This window comes from Molothrus ater, chromosome 14 (assembly GCF_012460135.2).
Source record: "Molothrus ater isolate BHLD 08-10-18 breed brown headed cowbird chromosome 14, BPBGC_Mater_1.1, whole genome shotgun sequence".
NCBI lineage: Eukaryota > Metazoa > Chordata > Aves > Passeriformes > Icteridae > Molothrus > Molothrus ater.
In genome coordinates, this window is record NC_050491.2 from 19,242,378 (window position 1) to 19,259,273 (window position 16,896).

Below are 16,896 nucleotides of genomic sequence, written 5' to 3' on the forward strand. Positions count from 1 at the left end.
GGGGCACCAGTGCCTGCTGGGCTTCCCTTGCCCACACTGCTGTGTGCCAGCTGTGGGCACTGCTGGTGGCACAGTGGCCTGGGACATGTGTGATCCATCCCCCTGCTGATCCACCAACCTCTGCATTCAGGATTTGGGGACTCACCCCACCCCAGCAGCAGCAGTGCATTCAGAAATGCAGCCGTGGGGTCATTAGAGGCCTTTTTATTTCCTTATTACCACATTTTCATTGCATTCTCTCAACTTCAGCCTTCCAAGAGCAGAAGTTATTTCATCCAGAAACGTTTATTGAAATGCCACGATCTCTCCAAGCCACGGGCATTGCCGTGGTCCCTCTGCACGCCCCCAGTCCATCCTCCAGCGTGGAGCAGCCTCCCCAGCAGGGCACCGTGCTCCTCCCCGGGGTCAGGGGAGCCTCGTGGTTTGCTTGATCCACTTGACGTACTTGGAGACCCTGGTGTAGATGCCGTACTTGCCGGGCAGGGCGCACTCCTCGCCCCAGCTGGTGATGCCCGTGAGGAACCAGGTGCCCTCGATCTCGGTGGTGTAGGGCCCGCCGCTGTCCCCCTCGCACGTGTCCCTGCCCCCGCTGGGGAACCCCGCGCAGAACATGTTCTGCAGGATGCTGGTGGAGGTGCTCTTCAGGCAGGTGGGCCGGTCCACGAAGGGCACCCTGAGCACCTGCAGGGTGGTGGCCGTGCGGCCGCGGAACAGCACCTTGCCCCAGCCGCTGACCGTGCCCACGCCCTGCTTCAGGAGGGCGTTGGTGAACTCGCGGCTGCCCAGGCACACGGGGGTCACGTAGCTGCTGAAGGTGAGCGGCTGGTCCAGCTCCAGCAGGGCGATGTCGTTGTGGTACTCGTTGATGGAGGCGTTGTAGGTGGGGTGGGGCAGCAGCCTCACCACCTTGCGCAGCTGCTCCGTGTGGTCGTCGCTCCTGACGTCGTGTTCACCTGCACAGAGCAGCGGGGCCGGGCAGCACCAGGGACTGTGCCCTGCTGGAGCCACTCCAGCCCAGCCCAGAGCCTGCACCAGGGACTGTGCCCTGCTGGAGCCACTCCAGCCCAGCCCAGAGCCTGCACCAGGGACTGTGCCCTGCTGGTGCCAACCAGTGCCAGTGCCACTCCAGCCCAGCCCAGAGCCTGCACCAGGGACTGTGCCCTGCTGGTGCCAACCAGTGCCACTCCAGCCCAGCCCAGAGGCTGCAGAGGGCTGAGCCCTCAGGTGCCTCTGAAGCTGGTCTGGCCAGGCTGCTGGCTCCTCGTCAGAGGCACCTGCAGGTTCCCTCCCATCTCAGGCCCCCAGCACTACCCAGGTGTGACACTGGGCACCCATCATCCAGCCAGGCACCAAAGATGCAGATGCTTTTGCCAGGGCTAGCAGTAAAGGGGCTGTTCTGGGGATTTAGCACCCACAGAGAGAGGTAAGGTGATGTCACCCTTGCAGCAAAGGGGGCAGAACTCGCTGATGAAAAATACTGGTCTAAAATAAATAATGTATTAATGAAAAGAAACCTTAACCTCCCCTCTCTAGACCCCCAGAGCCTGCCCCCCCAGGGGCAGGATGGGGCACGGGAGGGCAGCGGTGCCACCGCTGATGCTCACAGGTGCCCCTGAGCCAGCCCGAGGCTCAGCTGCTCTCGGCCTCTGCCGGCACCTGCGGGAAGCCGGGATCGCGGTACCGGTACCGGCACCGGCGGCTGCGGGATGCTGTGATCGCGGTACCGGCAGCTGCGGGATGCTGGGATCCCGGTACCGGTACTGGCAGCTGCGGGATGCTGTGATCCCGGTACCGGCGGCTGCGGGATGCTGTGACCCCGGTACCGGCGGCTGCGGGATCACAGGTGCGATGGCATCCTGCGGTGCGCGATGCTCTGATCGCGGTGCCCGCAGCCCGTTCCCCCGCCGTGTGTAACAGGTGCGGAGAGGGCAGGGCAGAGCTCAGGTGGGCGAGGGCGCAGCCCCTGGGGCCGCATCCCCCGCAGCCTGAGCAGCGTTAAGGATGGGTTTTGCCGGGCGCCGTGCGGCAGCCCCCGGGCCGTTCGGGCCGTGCTGCGGGGGCTCTGCTGGGCTCTGCTGGGCTCTGCTGGGCTCTCCGGAACCGGCGGCACCGAGCAGCACCTGCGGAGCCGGCCTGAGGTGAGCTCTGTGGGCACGGGGGGAATGGAGCTCCCAGCTCCCAGGCTGCTCCTGCAGCCCAAACGCGGGGGACATTCTCGGCTGGCTTTTCTTACCTTAGAGATGCTTGCTATTGCTGGGGACACGAATATGTGATTCAGGGCTGAAAGTGGAGGAGCAAAGAAGCCTAGGGAGGGGAATGCTTCTTCCACCGGGCTTTAAAGCCGGCTGGATGAGCCTCTGGCTCAGGTGGGCTCGCCCATGGCCAGGCTGATCTGTGCTCACATTGTGGCTCTGGGACCAAGGCAGACCAGGCTCACTGCCCCTGCCAGAGATGGTGGCACCTGCAGGACCAGGCTGGTGAAGCGTTGTAAGTTCAGCTGGGCCTCTGTGCCCCCAGCAGCTCGAGTCAGACCCCACAGCAGCTCAGGTCCTGCTGCTGCTGCCCCTCAGTGTGCTCAGAGCCCTGTGCCCTGCCTTGCCCAGCCCCGTGCACGTCCCTCCCCTCGTGCCCAGGCGCTCACCTGCCACAGCAGTGAGGTTGTGGGTGTAGCCTGGCTTCAGGCAGTGTGCTGCTGTCACCAGCCACTTCTCGTTGATGATGGTGGCGCCGCAGAAGCCCACGCCTTGGCTGTTCACCAGCAGAACCTGTGGGAGCAGGGCAAATCACACTTTGGAGTTTGTGTAAGCCTGGACCAGTGGAAGGTGGCCCTGGAACTGGCAGGGGGTTGGAACTGGCTGATCTTTAAGGTTCCTTCCAACCCAAACTGTTGGGTGATTCTATGATCTGCAGCAACCGATGGAGCCAAAAAATGAGTTGTATTGCTCCTTGCAAAACTCCCTTCCCTCAGCCTTCAGCTTACTTTGGGTACATTCATGGACTACAGGGCAATCTCTTGGTGTAGCTCGACCCTTTGTGCCCCACTGGGTAAAGCTGCTGTGACTCTGACTTGTGGCTTTCTTTGCCAGAGGAGAGCCCCGTGCAGGCAAGTTTTGTTGCTGTGGCATAAAACTGTGTATGGAAAGAAGCTGTGCCCCTGCTAGGCCTGGACTATTGCCAGCCTAACCCCAGAGACAGGCTCTGGGTGTTTAAAGGCAGGACGCTCTGTGCTCAGGAGGGCCTGCTGGGGTCCCAGAAGGTTTGCAAAGGTCGGTACCTGCCAGGGCACCTCTCCCTTCATGCTGTCCGAGCCGCCGACGACACGCGTGCCCGTCCTGAGCACGGGGGCGATCCTGGCGGGGGCTGCGGTGCTGCTCTCCGTGGCATTGTCCTGCCCCTCCTCAGGGCCATCCTCGGGCTCCTCACCCGTGCTGTTCCAGTGCTCAAAGGTGTTCATGGAGCGGGTCAGCTTCCTCCTGGCCTCGGGAGCCGTGATCCTCCCGCAGGGAAACGGCACTGGAGAGGAAGGGGCACACGGGGGCTGGCTGTGGCACACGGGGGCTGGCTGTGGCACACCAGGGCTGGCTGTGGCACACCGGGGCTGCCTCTGGCACACCAGGGCTGGCTGTGGCACACGGGGGCTGGCTGTGGCACACCAGAGCTGGCTGTGGCACACCGGGACTGGCTGTGGCACACCAGGGCTGGCTGTGGCACACCAGGGCTGGCTGTGGCACACCAAGGCGGGCTGCGGCACACCGGGGGTGGCTGTGGCACACGGGGGCTGGCTGTGGCACACCGGGACTGGCTGTGGCACACCGGGGCTGGGGCTGGCTGTGGCACACCGGGGCTGGCTCTGGCACATCGGGGCTGGTTGTGGCACACCGGGACTGCCTCTGGCACACCGGGGCTGGCTCTGGCACACCCCACAGCCACCAGAGGCGAGGCAGGAGGGAAATCCTCACCTCAGCACAACTTGGGACCAGTTCAGGGCTGTGGGCTGAGCACGGGCACCCTGGGCACAGTGCCTGTGCCTTGGAGCACCAGTGCGAGCGAGATGGAAACATTGCAAAAGCATTGATTGTTTCTGGGCTTTGGAAATGACACCTGAGCCGCTTTAAAAGTGAAAAAAGCTTGTGTGGGGCAGCTGTGCCTGCTCTTGGCAGGATGTGTGCTGCATATCCAGGAATCCTGTGCTGGGCATTGCCAGAGCAGTGACCCCAGAGCAATGAACAGCCAGCTGGGACAGGGCAGGAAATAACAGCTGCCAATTGTACAGATAATCCTGCTTGGCACCAAGGTGAGGAAAACATTAATCAACTCTTCCTAGAGTTGTATATTTCCTGTTAATGAAGAACTCATCTGCAGGCTCGTTTCAGACGAGCTCTTCCCGTTGCTCTCCCACGCAGCGTGTGCTGAATTCCTGCTGGTGGTGGCAGTCAAAATAGTAAATAGCACCAGGCATTGTCTTTCATCTGAAAAGCTCTCAGAAGCACTGAGCAAACAAACATTAGTGTAAAATCAGATGTGAGTGTGGCCTACGGAGACTTCATCCTGTATTTCTAAACAGTTCACTTTAGGGACAGGACTCAAACGAGTGTTGAGTGATGGAAAGTGGTACCTGCAGGCTCAGCCTATGAAATTAAGGTTTCAGAGCCAACAAAACAAAGCTTTTGCAGGAAGGACAACCACGCAACCTGAAAGACAATCTTCTTGCTAACTGCAAACCTTTCTGGTCCAGTGAAAGTGATACAGCATTGTTGGGCAACACAGGATGAGATCCTCTGTTCACAGGATTCCCAGCCCAGGATCCTTCCCAAACTGATTGCTGGCAGCCAGCCCTTTCAGGAGGCCACTGCTCCCTGCTGCAGCTCACAGAGCTGCCCTGTGCAGGTGCCTGTGTGTGAGCTTGGGTGTGCAAACCTGTGTGTGAGCTTGGGTGTGCAAACCTGCTGCAGGTGCCTGTGTGTGAGCTTGGGGGTGCAAACCTGCTGCAGCCAGCTGTTGAAAATGTCATAGCATCAAATGGTAAACTGACTTCAGATAGCAAAATGTTCATCTGCTCAATCTCTTCTCTGCCAGGTGTGCTTCTGAGATGCTCGTGTCCAGTTAATTTGCTGTGTTGTGGTGGGCTGGGTCTGCATGTGTCAGTGTGTTTATAGGTACTGTCATGGTCTAGGGCAGGGTAGAGCTGGGGAGCACAAGGAGAACCAGCTATTCTTTAGCCCTTTGTGAAGCTGCAGCCTCAAGCACTGCACTAAATCCAGGACAAGGCCTTGAAAACTTGAACCCAAATCTCTTAAAAGCAGTTTAAAAGCTCACCTGTAGGTTCACAGGACTTTCCATCTTCGTGCAGTTTGTAGCCAGGGGCACAGGAGCACACAACCTTCTGTGGGGGCTGATGACTGCAGAAGTGCTTGCAGCCTCCATTTTTAATAGCACAAGTAAAGTCTGAAAGAAAAATGGAAATGAAACTGTGAGGGCTCTTTTGAAACCCAGCTGGTCAGAGATCTGTTGAGACTGGGGGGTTTGGGCTCAGTAACCCCTGTGGCTGACCCAGACTGTGGAAAGCAGATGGTGGTTTGCAAGGAGCTGGGGAGGCACGGCAGTCCCATCCCTGCTCTCAGTACAGGGCAGGGCACTGGGCAGGTTGAGGAGCTCACAGAGCCCCCCAGAGCCCTGGCACAGCCTCCTGCCAACAGCTGTGTGCTGGCTGAAATGTGGCACCTGACCCGACAGGACTCATGCAAATATTTGGTGACAAGCCACGTGATTTCCCCACTTTTGTGCTTTTGGCAGTGGGGGAGAACACCCTGTAAAGACTGGAGCAAAACCTGTACTTGTATAAAATGGAACACCCTGTATAGACTGGAACAAGCCCTGTATAGACTGGAACACCCTGTATAGAATGGAACAAACCCTGTATAGACTGGAACAAACCCTGTATAGACTGGAACACCCTGTATAGACTGGAGCAAACCCTGTATAGACTGGAACACCCTGTATAGACTGGAACAAGCCCTGTATAGAATGGAACACCCTGTATAGAATGGAGCAAACCCTGTACAGACTGGAACAAGCCCTGTACAGACTGGAACAAGCCCTGTATAGACTGGAACACCCTGTACAGACTGGAGCAAACCCTGTATAGACTGGAACACCCTGTATAGACTGGAACAAACCCTGTATAGACTGGAACAAACCCTGTATAGACTGGAACACCCTGTACAGACTGGAACAAGCCCTGTATAGACTGGAGCAAACCCTGTATAGACTGGAACACCCTGTATAGACTGGAACAAGCCCTGTATAGACTGGAACACCCTGTACAGACTGGAACAAGCCCTGTATAGAATGGAACACCCTGTATAGACTGGAACAAACCCTGTATAGAATGGAACAAACCCTGTATAGACTGGAACAAACCCTGTACAGACTGGAACACCCTGTATAGAATGGAACACCCTGTATAGACTGGAACAGTCTGTATAGAATGGAACACCCTGTACAGACTGGAACACCCTGTACAGAATGGAGCAAACCCTGTATAGACTGGAACACCCTGTATAGACTGGAACACCCTGTATAGACTGGAACAAACCCTGTACAGACTGGAACAAACCCTGTATAGACTGGAACACCCTGTATAGAATGGAGCAAACCCTGTACAGACTGGAACAAACCCTGTATAGACTGGAACACCCTGTACAGAATGGAACAAACCCTGTATAGACTGGAACAGTCTGTATAGAATGGAACAAACCCTGTATAGACTGGAACACCCTGTATAGACTGGAACAAACCCTGTATAGACTGGAACACCCCGTATAGACTGGAACAAACCCTGTATAGACTGGAACACCCTGTACAGACTGGAACACCCTGTATAGACTGGAACACCCTGTATAGACTGGAACACCCCATATAGACTGGAACAAACCCTGTATAGACTGGAACACCCCATATAGACTGGAACACCCCATACAGACTGGAGCAAGCCCTGCTCCCAGGCAGGGCTTTGTGCTGGGGTTGGTGCTGGGCTCCAGGTCCAAGACAAGCCTTGTGCTCCTCCTGGGGCACCACGAGCTGTGCCTGCCCGGCCTGGAGGAGCCCTTCCAGCAGTGAATGTCTGTCCATCGGTGAATGCCTGAGGGACACCCCCAGCCCGAGGCACAGCCCGGTCTCCACCCCTTGCACCCAGCCCAGCCTCACTCCTCTGGGGGCAGCACCTTGGACCTGGGGAACCACAAACCTGCAGAGGCCCTTGCAATTCCCAGGGAGTTCTCAAATAACTCCACGGCAGATTAACTCCACTCCTACTTCCTCAAGGACACCTCCCTTCCTGTAGCCATTTTAATGCCATCATTTACTATTTTTACAGAGCTCTTCTTCACGCCTCACTTCCAGCTCTATTTTTGCTCCTCACTTCCCCAAGAAATCTGCAATGAGACTATTTAAATTTGATGCAACTTTGAAATGCTCTTTTTAACGTACACTCCTCTCTTGCCAGAGCAGAAATACAACTAGAAAGAGAATCTTTTATTAGTGCAGTGAGTCTAGCACATTATGTGAGCTGCACAGCCCCTGTTTATATTATAAGAGCTGAATATCCCTCTTGCTTAAATTATCAGCTGTTTGGTTTTCATAAACTCCTCAACCCATCAGGAAAATATTTGCCTTTTATTTGCCTCCAGAATCAAGGTCGCTGCTGATAATTGTAATTATGAATTAAGCAGAGTGCCATTGAGGGGAAGTCAGGACAGTCCTGCCCTGCCCAGCACCTGCTGCTCAGCCTGGCATGAGGAAGGGGAGTGGGAGAATGGGGATCCCATGGGGTCTGTGGGAGCGTGGGGGTTCCACGGGGTCTGTGGGGAACTCTGCTCTCAGCAGGTGAGCAGGCTGTGCCTGGCTGAGCAGTCCCAGGCAGGTTTGTGCTTTGGGGACATAAAGGAAGGGCTCTGTGTCAACATTTGCCCTGGCAGCCACAGCTGGACAGGAGACCTTGAGCCTGAGTCTCCACTGAGCCCTGCCTAAGAGCAGGTGCCCAGCAAAGGGGAGCTGGGGCTGCTCTGGGGGCTGGGCAGGACCAGAGCCAGCCCCTGCTGTCCCCAGGCACGTCCCCCTGCCATCCCCAGTGCCCTGCTGTCCCCAGGCACGTCCCCCTGCCATCCCCAGTGCCCTGCTGTCCCCAGGCACGTCCCCCTGCCATCCCCAGTGCCCTGCTGTCCCCAGGCACGTCCCTCTGCCATCCCCAGTGCCCTGCTGTCCCCAGGCACGTCCCTCTGCCATCCCCAGTGCCCTGCCATCCCCAGGCACGTCCCTCTGCCATCCCCAGTGCCCTGCCATCCCCAGGCATGTCCCCCTGCCATCCCCAGTGCCCTGCTGTCCCCAGGCATGTCCCCAGGCACGTCCCCCTGCCATGCCCAGGGCCAGCAGGCTGCATTTACACCTCCCTGCCTCCCAGCACAGCAGGGTGGGTGTCAGCCAGCCCCAGAGGGTGACCCTGACCCCGCTGATCCCAGGGGTTGCAGCAGGGCCCCTGGGGCAGCCCTGGCACGTACCTATCTCACAGTTCTTGCCTTCATAGCCAGCTGGGCACCAGCACACGTAGGAGTTGATCTGGTCCTTGCAAACGGCTCCGTTTTTGCACGGGTTGGGGTTGCACTGATCCCCATCTTGGAGAGAGCACAGCAGAGTCAGCAAACACAGGGCCAACACCCACCACAGCCCAGCCAGGGCCAGCACAGCTCCTCCCTGGGCTGGGGACAGCCAGGTCCTGGCAGCTGGGTGTGCAACACCCGGGCAGCAGGGCTGTGTGCCCTGGGGCTGCGTGCCCTGCGGGTCACCCTGCCCAGCTCAGAGAGCCCCTCTGCAGTCACCATGAGCAGCACCTCGTGGCTTGGCCACGTTAGACAAGAGGAGAAGGTTCGCTGCTTCAGGAGTGCTTTGAGTATCCTACCCTGGGTTGTTTGAACACTCAGGCTGCTCTGGGAAAGTTTGAGTCTGTCCATGGGGCTATGGAGACCTGTCTGGTGTCAGGATTGAGAACCTCCCTGTTGCTCTTCCTTTCTCAGTCCTGCACTGTCACCTGCTCTAGATTTCTCCCCATGTGCCAGGGCTTTAATTTTCCCAGCTCTCCAGCTGGGAACCTGAGGCTTTAATGAAAACGCTGATATTGCAAAGCTGGGGATGTACAGCTCTGGAGAAGCAAATCAGGGATGTTAAACCATGGGGGATGCCCTTTGAATGTTTGTGCCACGGCACAAAGAAAGGTCAGGGCCAAGCTGGGTTTGTGCCCTGTCAAGGGTGGCAGCCCATGGGGCTTTCAGGAAAGGGCTGGAATGCAAAATGCAAACAGGAACAAATGGTTTGGGCTTGTCTGAGTCCTGCTGGAGCTCTGAGGCAGGGTGAGGATTGCAGCTGGGGCTGGGGGCTGTGCAGGGCTGAGCTCCTGAGGGCTGCACTCTGAGCAGCAAAGCAGGCACCCCAGATGACAGAGGAATAGATGGCATTCCTTATTTTTGATGAGCCAATTTCTTATTACAGTGGCAGGGAAGCAAATGCAGTGTGGAGTTTGATCAGTTGTTTTTTCAGAGGACAGTCCTACAATGCAAATGTAATGTTTTTATTTTATAGTCTGGACTGAGTAATCTGAATTATTTAAGGCTTTTTAGTGAGATGTTCTGGGCACTCTGCCAATCTACCAAACAGTTCATTTATTGAAATGTCCTCAAAATTAGTTTCAGATGGTGTAGTGGGCATTGAAATCTTTTTGTTAAGGGACCAAGGAGTCGCTGGGGATGGAGGCTGAAAAGGAAGAAGTGGATGTGGAAAGAAAGCAGTGAAGCAAGGGTGTGAATTGCAAACAGCTGTTTGCTATGATCATGTTGAGTCTCCACTTTAATATGGCATTTCTAGGGATTCACGCTGTGCCTGCACAGGGCTGTGCCTTATCTGGAGATCTCTACTAGAGAGCAGAGCATTTGCTGGTTGCTGAAGGGCTGTTAATTATTGCTGTGGTATTTTTCTCTGTGGCACAGCTGAAACTGGAGCCAGAGCGTGACCTGGGCTCAATGAGATCCAGCACTCTGCCTGCACGGGTTTTGTTCAGTAAGGTTTTTCAAATTTGCTCAGAAAAACCCTGCTTGAACAAATAAAATGCTAAGGCATCCTTTTTTGTTTGGCTTGCCATTTCTGTACCAAGGGGACAGACCCAGGCTGGGCACTGCAGGATTTGGAGTGCAAGGCTCTGATGGCTCTGCCCTTACAGTTCCTGGATGCTGGAATACATTTGTTACAGACACATCAGGTCTTTATGCACTGAGACAGGAATATTAAACATTAGAACATCAAGAAAGCAGCTCTTACCAACATATGTTTGCCAAAACTGCATCTGCAAAGGGAAAAAAAGAAAAAGTTTCCTTTGTTTTCTACTTTCTGGGTGTTGTGTGACTGAAGTAGTACCTGGATGGCTCCTAAGCTGAAGGGAAAGACTTGCAGGGAAACCACCACCTCCATATCCCAGTGGTGACTGATAAAGCCCTTAAAGCCTCTCCCCAGCCCAAGTGATGGAGCACAGATGAGAACCTGCCATGCCAGAGGCTGCCCTTGCCCTGCAGGTTTTCTCCTGGCTGTTCCCTCCTCCTGCCCCTCTGTGCCAAGCTGAAGGGCTGGAGGGAACAGGGTTGGGGTTAGGTTTAGGTTAGGGTCAGGTTAGAGCAGCAGGCACTCACCGTTTTCTCTTCATTCTCAAACACCTCCCGGGCCTCCTCATAGCTGCACTTCTCCTCGATGCACTCCCTCTCCAGGTTGCCAGGGATCACCTCCTCCAGCCGGTTGGAGTTGGCTCTGCGCTGCCTCTGCAGCACCGAGCTGGCCTCTCTGCTGCCCAGGAACACTGGAACGGGCAGGGAGGGCAGGGCTGGCAGGGCTGGCAGGGCTGAGAATGAGCCCTGCCAGGTGTGCACCCCCATTGTCCATGGACAGAGAAACAAACCCTTTCCAGGTGTGCATCCCCACTGACCATGGACAGAGAAACAAACCCTTTCCAGATGTGCATCCCCACTGACCAGGGACAGAGAAACAAACCCTTTCCAGATGTGCATCCCCACTGACCAGGGACAGAGAAACAAACCCTTTCCAGATGTGCATCCCCACTGACCATGGACAGAGAAACAAACCCTTTCCAGGTGTGCATCCCCACTGACCATGGACAGAGAAACAAACCCTTTCCAGATGTGCACCCCCACTGACCAGGGACAGAGAAACAAACCCTTTCCAGATGTGCACCCCCATTGTCCATGGACAGAGAAACAAACCCTTTCCAGATGTGCACCCCCATTGTCCATGGACAGAGAAACAAACCCTTTCCAGATGTGCATCCCCACTGACCATGGACAGAGAAACAAACCCTTTCCAGATGTGCACCCCCATTGTCCATGCCAGAGACAGTCCAGCAATGTCACTGTGGACTGAGCTTTCTTTATTGCCCCACCTCAGCCCCTCTGATCCAAGGGATCAAATCTGCAGAGCCAAATGTCAAAATAGTCAATAGAAATGGCCAATGGCAAGAGGGTGGTTGGGAGGGCTGAAGTTTGATGCTTAAAATACCCCAAAGCAGATGGTGTGAGAATCTCCCATCACAGATGCATAGAGTGGAATAAGCTGTTTGAGAGGGGGAAATAATGGGCTTTTTCATGCTGCTGCTGCTTGGTGAGGTCTTGTTTGGCCACAGAAACTGTCCTGCCCTGTGTGCCTGTGTAGCTGTGCTGGCCATTGGCCCCTGCAGAGCTCTGGCCCTTGGGAGCAAGGGGCCATTCCTCCTCTCCCTCCTCCTCATGCTCATCCTCAGCCCTGGGTCCCAGCATCTCCTGCAGGCAGGAGGGGACACGAGCCTTCCTCACCCCCTGGGCCACCTCCTCAGTGGGCTGTTGGTGTCCACCCTCCTCATGGGGTCCCACCTGCTGCCTTTACAAGCAAAACCTGATTGGGACTGAAGGCTGCAGGGTCACTCTGTGGGGTGACAGGAATGGCACCCTGTGAAGGGCTGGGAGCCTCCTCCCCCTGAGAATGCACTCCCACACCACCTACCAGCTTCTGAACCACCACCTGAGACAGGCACACAGGGCTCTAGGCAGGTGCTGGCAGGGCACACCTGTCCTCTCCACTGTACTTTATAGGGGGTACACCTGGTGGGGGCTGGAAAAAATATGAGTGTTTGCTCACTTTTCATTGCTGAGCAAACATTGTGGAAAGAGCCTTTTTAAAACCTGTTCCCAGCTATGTGTTAATGAAAGAAGAAAGGGCAGCCTTGCAGGAAACAGGAGCTCACACTGGACGTGAAGCAGCCTCTGCTGGAAGTGTTGCTGCTGCAGATAAATCAACATCCTGAGTTACTGTGAGTGATTGCCCACATCCACCAGCTGCTCTCTCCTGTCCCCAGCTCTGGCTGCATCCCACAGCCTTTGTTAAAGCCACACTGGGCTTGCCTGTAAACAATCCTGGCAGTGGCAAACCCAAGGAGTGTTTTATGGATGTGAGCACTTGTTTGCTCTCCAGGACAAAGGGATGGCACACAAAGAGGTGTGACTGTCACTCCTCCAGCAGCGCTCTCCCCTTTCCCCTTCCGTGTGTGCCTCCTAAAATGGCTGAATGGAGCTCTGAAAGCTTAAAGATGCAAAAACCTAAGGAAAAATCCATTCTGAAAATTAATCCCTGTGACACACGCTGTGTAAAACCAGCACAAAAGCCATTATTTCATTCCCCCAGCAAAGAGCAGAGCTTTGGAGAGGAGCAGTGCAATGCAGCAGTGCCTCTGAGCTGCTCTCCCAATACTGCCCGAGCTGTCACATTCCAAGTGACAAACTGCAAACTGTCCCTGCCCGTGTCTGCGACACCTGTGCCAAAGGTGAAGGGTTTGCTGTCTTTGAGATGCACTCACCTGTGTTTGCAGCAGCCAGCCAGGCTCCCAGCAGACATAAGGAGAGCGTGAGGGGGCCCTTTGCCATCTTCTCCCCCAGCCAGGCTCTGACAGCGCAGGGCTGAGCTCGGTCCATGGTTCAAAGGGCAGGAGTTGTTGATTTACTGCCCTGGGCAGCTCTGGGGTTAAGGTGGCCACACGTCCCCGTGCCCAGCACAGGCAGCTGCTGCTCTGCCACCTCAGGGCACGCTGTGCTCCCTGGCAAGGGGGGCTCACAGCCGGGCAGGGGCAGGGATGGGCAGGGATGGGGATGGGACAGGGACAGGGGCAGGGATGGGACAGGGACAGGGGCAGGGATGGGGATGGGACAGGGACAGGGGCAGGGATGGGGATGGGACAGGGATGGGACAGGGACAGGGGCTGGGACAGGGACAGGGGCAGGGATGGGGATGGGACAGGGACAGGGATGGGGCAGGGGCAGGGATGGGACAGGGACAGGGGCAGGGGCAGGGAAGGGACAGGGAAAGGGGCAGGGAGAGGGACAGGCACAGGGACAGGGCTGGGCAGGGATGGGACAGGGACAGGGGCAGGGATGGGACAGGGACAGGGACAGGGATGGGACAGGGACAGGGCTGGGCAGGGATGGGACAGGGGCAGGGATGGGGCAGGGACAGGGGCAGGGATGGGACAGGGACAGGGATGGGACAGGGACAGGGGCAGGGATGGGGCAGGGACAGGGATGGGACAGGGACAGGGGCAGGGAAGGGACAGGGACAGGGGCAGGGATGGGGCAGGGACAGGGCTGGGCAGGGATGGGACAGGGACAGGGACAGGGGCTGGGACAGGGACAGGGACAGGGACAGGGATGGGACAGGGACAGGGGCTGGGACAGGGGGTGCCCTTTGGACGTGCTGCTGTCTCCAGGCTGCAGCACCACTCATGCTCTGAGGCCACAGCAGCCCCTGGGTGGCTGGTAAAGCTTCTCCTCGAGCTTATGACCCATACATTCTGTTCACTCAGTCTGGAAAATGAGGAACATCCCTTTGTGAGGCACAGGGCACAGACATTTATGGCTCATGGGTTTGGGGTTACCTCCATATACAACACACATCAGCAGGTGAAGAGGAGATGCTGAATATGAGTTGCAGCCTCGTGAGATCCTCTTGTCTAGGTGGAAAAAAAATCCTTTCTCTTCCTTTTCTTTAGCAAACAAAAAGTCCTGAAACCTATAATTCATCTTGTTTCTTCTTGCTGCATTTGAAATGATCTTTATTCATCACTGACAGTAGCTTTTGTTATCAAATTTCTGTGCTTGATAAATGAGTTAGGATGAGGTAATGTGCTGTTGATGTAAATTGAATGCAAAGTGAAGAAGGTAATGATCGCCTCTCATTCTCTGTGCATGTGGAAATGCAAATGTGAGAAAATAAATGGGGCTAAAATGCTGAAACAATACATCTCCTATCAACAACGAGGAGTGCGGAGAATGGCTGCCATAACAAAGGATAATTAGAATCTCATTACTGTAAATATTTTACTTTAGAACTTAGGTCAGTCAAATTATTTTGGGTTTATGGTGCATATTTCTCGTGCAATAGTTTTTGCAACATTATTGCCAATTAATCTTCACAGAGAATGCCAGCATCATTAGAATAAGCTCAGCTATTAATGCAAATAATTTCTATTGTGTACTACTATTGCTGTCAACTTCTGGGGCACTAATTTGAAAGCAAAATGCTCCTTTTTATTTATTTTGCAAACAAATCCTGAGAACTGTGATCCCTTTGGAGATGAAAGCTTTGTTGTCTGGGTGGCTGACATGGATCGGATCTGGGTCTATTCTGACTTGGTGTTCAAGAAGAGGAGTGTTTAAATAACACCCAGGTGATGTTCCTCCCTATTGAATGGTTTGCTGTGGCCACGAGCTGTTGGGAGAGGTCCCTTCTGGTGTGATGTGGTTGTTTATTGAGCTACCCCTTTTTTGCTGGGCTGCCAGGGCTGCAGGGCAGCTTGCTCCTGGCAGGGGCACCCCTCTGACCTGGGGCTGCCCCTCCTTCAGGGGAGCTCTGCTGCCAAGGGAAATGAAACCTGTGAGCAGCCACAACCAGAAATCTATTTCCATTTCAATCCGATAGATTTTTTAAAAAACGTGCTCTGCCTGCACTGATCAATAATGTTAAACAGCCTGATGGCTTGAGATCTTGTTAAAGGATTGTTCATAATCTCCCTTGTCTCCAAATGCACTCTTTAAAGTGAAGAATCCTCATTCCAAACCTGAAGCAATTTGCCCTTGCCCTGTAGACAGCTGTGGTAAGAAATCTTTCCTTAACCAAGAGCAAACAAGCTATTTCTAAAAAAAAACCAAAAAGCCAGAACAGGGGAAGTGGTGCTTGATCTTTATTTTTTCTTGCTCTTTATGTGGTGGCTTTGGAGTGGCTGGTTTCTCTGCAGCTCTGGATGTGGGAATTCTGCAAACACAAAGGCAGCAGAGCACAGTCCCTGCCTTTCCCTGTAATGATTAACGTCCTGGAGAAAGTGCCAGCTCTGGGAAACGTCTGTCCGACACTCAGGTGTGCCTGGCCACCCTCTCCTCTCCTCTCCTCTCCTCTCCTCTCCTCTCCTCTCCTCTCCTCTCCTCTCCTCTCCTCTCCTCTCCTCTCCTCTCCTCTCCTCTCCTCTCCTCTCCTCTCCTCTCCTCTCCTCTCCTCTCCTCTCCTCTCCTCTCCTCTCCTCTCCTCTCCTCTCCTCTCCTCTCCTCTCCTCTCCTCTCCTCTCCTCTCCTCTCCTCTCCTCTCCTCTCCTCTCCTCTCCTCTCCCTCGTGATTTGGGCACTTTTCCTCTGCTTTTATGCTTCAATAATTGTGCCAAGAAGAGGGTCCCTTGCTGAATTCCCTCTAGATCCATCCATTGCAGTTAGCACTTAGCTCCATCCCTCCCATTTCATTCTGGTTTTAATTAGACTCCTGAACGGGAGCACAAAGCAAACTCTGCTTTCATCTGGGAGGTCCTGTGGCTGTGAAATATTTACAGGAAGTAAATAACTGTCAGAAAGTAAATAAGTGCCTGACTCTACATGGGTGTAAAAGTGCTTTGAAATAGTCTCATTCAAATAAAAGCTCCTCACGTTGAGTGGCAGTAAGAAAACAGCAACACAGGCAAAAAATCCCCAGTGCAGAAGATAAACACAATTACTAATTCATGGAGCAGCACGTTTCCCAGTAGCAGCTTTAGTATCTCTCCTTGCAGTTTGATTCAAAATAGGCCAGATTAAAAGGAAATCTGGATTTGGTTTGGTCATCATCTTTCAGAAGGCAGAGTGCAAGCATGGGCAGACCCAGCGTGCTGCTGAAGCCACTCTAAATTTAGCATTCCCCATCTCCACCTCAAAGTCTGATAAAGCAATGAAAGAGAGCTCAGCTCCTGCAGGTTTGGACAGGTCAGGAGGATCACCAGGCTCGACCATCAGTGTGCAGAGCAAGAGCTGAATGAAATAGAAGCTGAGAATCTGGCTTGCTGCTGTGCCTTGGCATGAGATGCCACAGCCCTGTCAGGCCAGGCAGGTGTGAGACAGAGCCTGTCCTGCCCCAGGCCTGTCCAGCTGAGCCCGATTCCTCCTCCTGCGGCAGGGAGCACCCACTGGGCCTTGCTCTGATGCCTCTTGGAGGAGGGAGGTGTCTCTCTCTCTCTCCCCTTTTCTGTTAACTGGAAAAGCAGCCTCAATTGACAGGTCCCATTACATCAAACTTTACTCTTGGGGAGCTCAAGCTGGGGTGAAATGAGTCTGAACCAGCAGAGCCAAACCCTCCACAGACAGAGCTCCTGCACCTAACCCTGAGCTCAAGTAACAGCATTCAGTGCTCTTGTTCTGCATTCAGTGCTCTTGTTCTGCCTATTTTCTAAGGCAACAATTGTGGCTATTGCTTTGTTCCTTTTCATTGCCTTAATCACATTTCATCTGTAGTTTTTATCCTCTCCTGGTCTCA

General features: G+C 54.6%; 1 protein-coding gene across 1 annotated transcript; it reads right to left on the reverse strand.

The window, feature by feature from the left end:
* Positions 1–405: 405 nt before the first annotated feature.
* On the reverse strand, positions 406–13,001 carry F9 (coagulation factor IX). The gene is made up of 8 exons (XM_036401887.1): positions 12,935–13,001; positions 10,728–10,891; positions 10,363–10,387; positions 8,556–8,669; positions 5,317–5,445; positions 3,275–3,513; positions 2,642–2,765; positions 406–953 (listed from the first exon to the last, which is right to left on the reverse strand). Exons 1-8 carry the CDS (start codon positions 12,999–13,001, stop codon positions 406–408), a joined length of 1,410 nt encoding a protein of 469 aa, XP_036257780.1.
* Between the last annotated feature and the right edge of the window lie 3,895 nt (positions 13,002–16,896).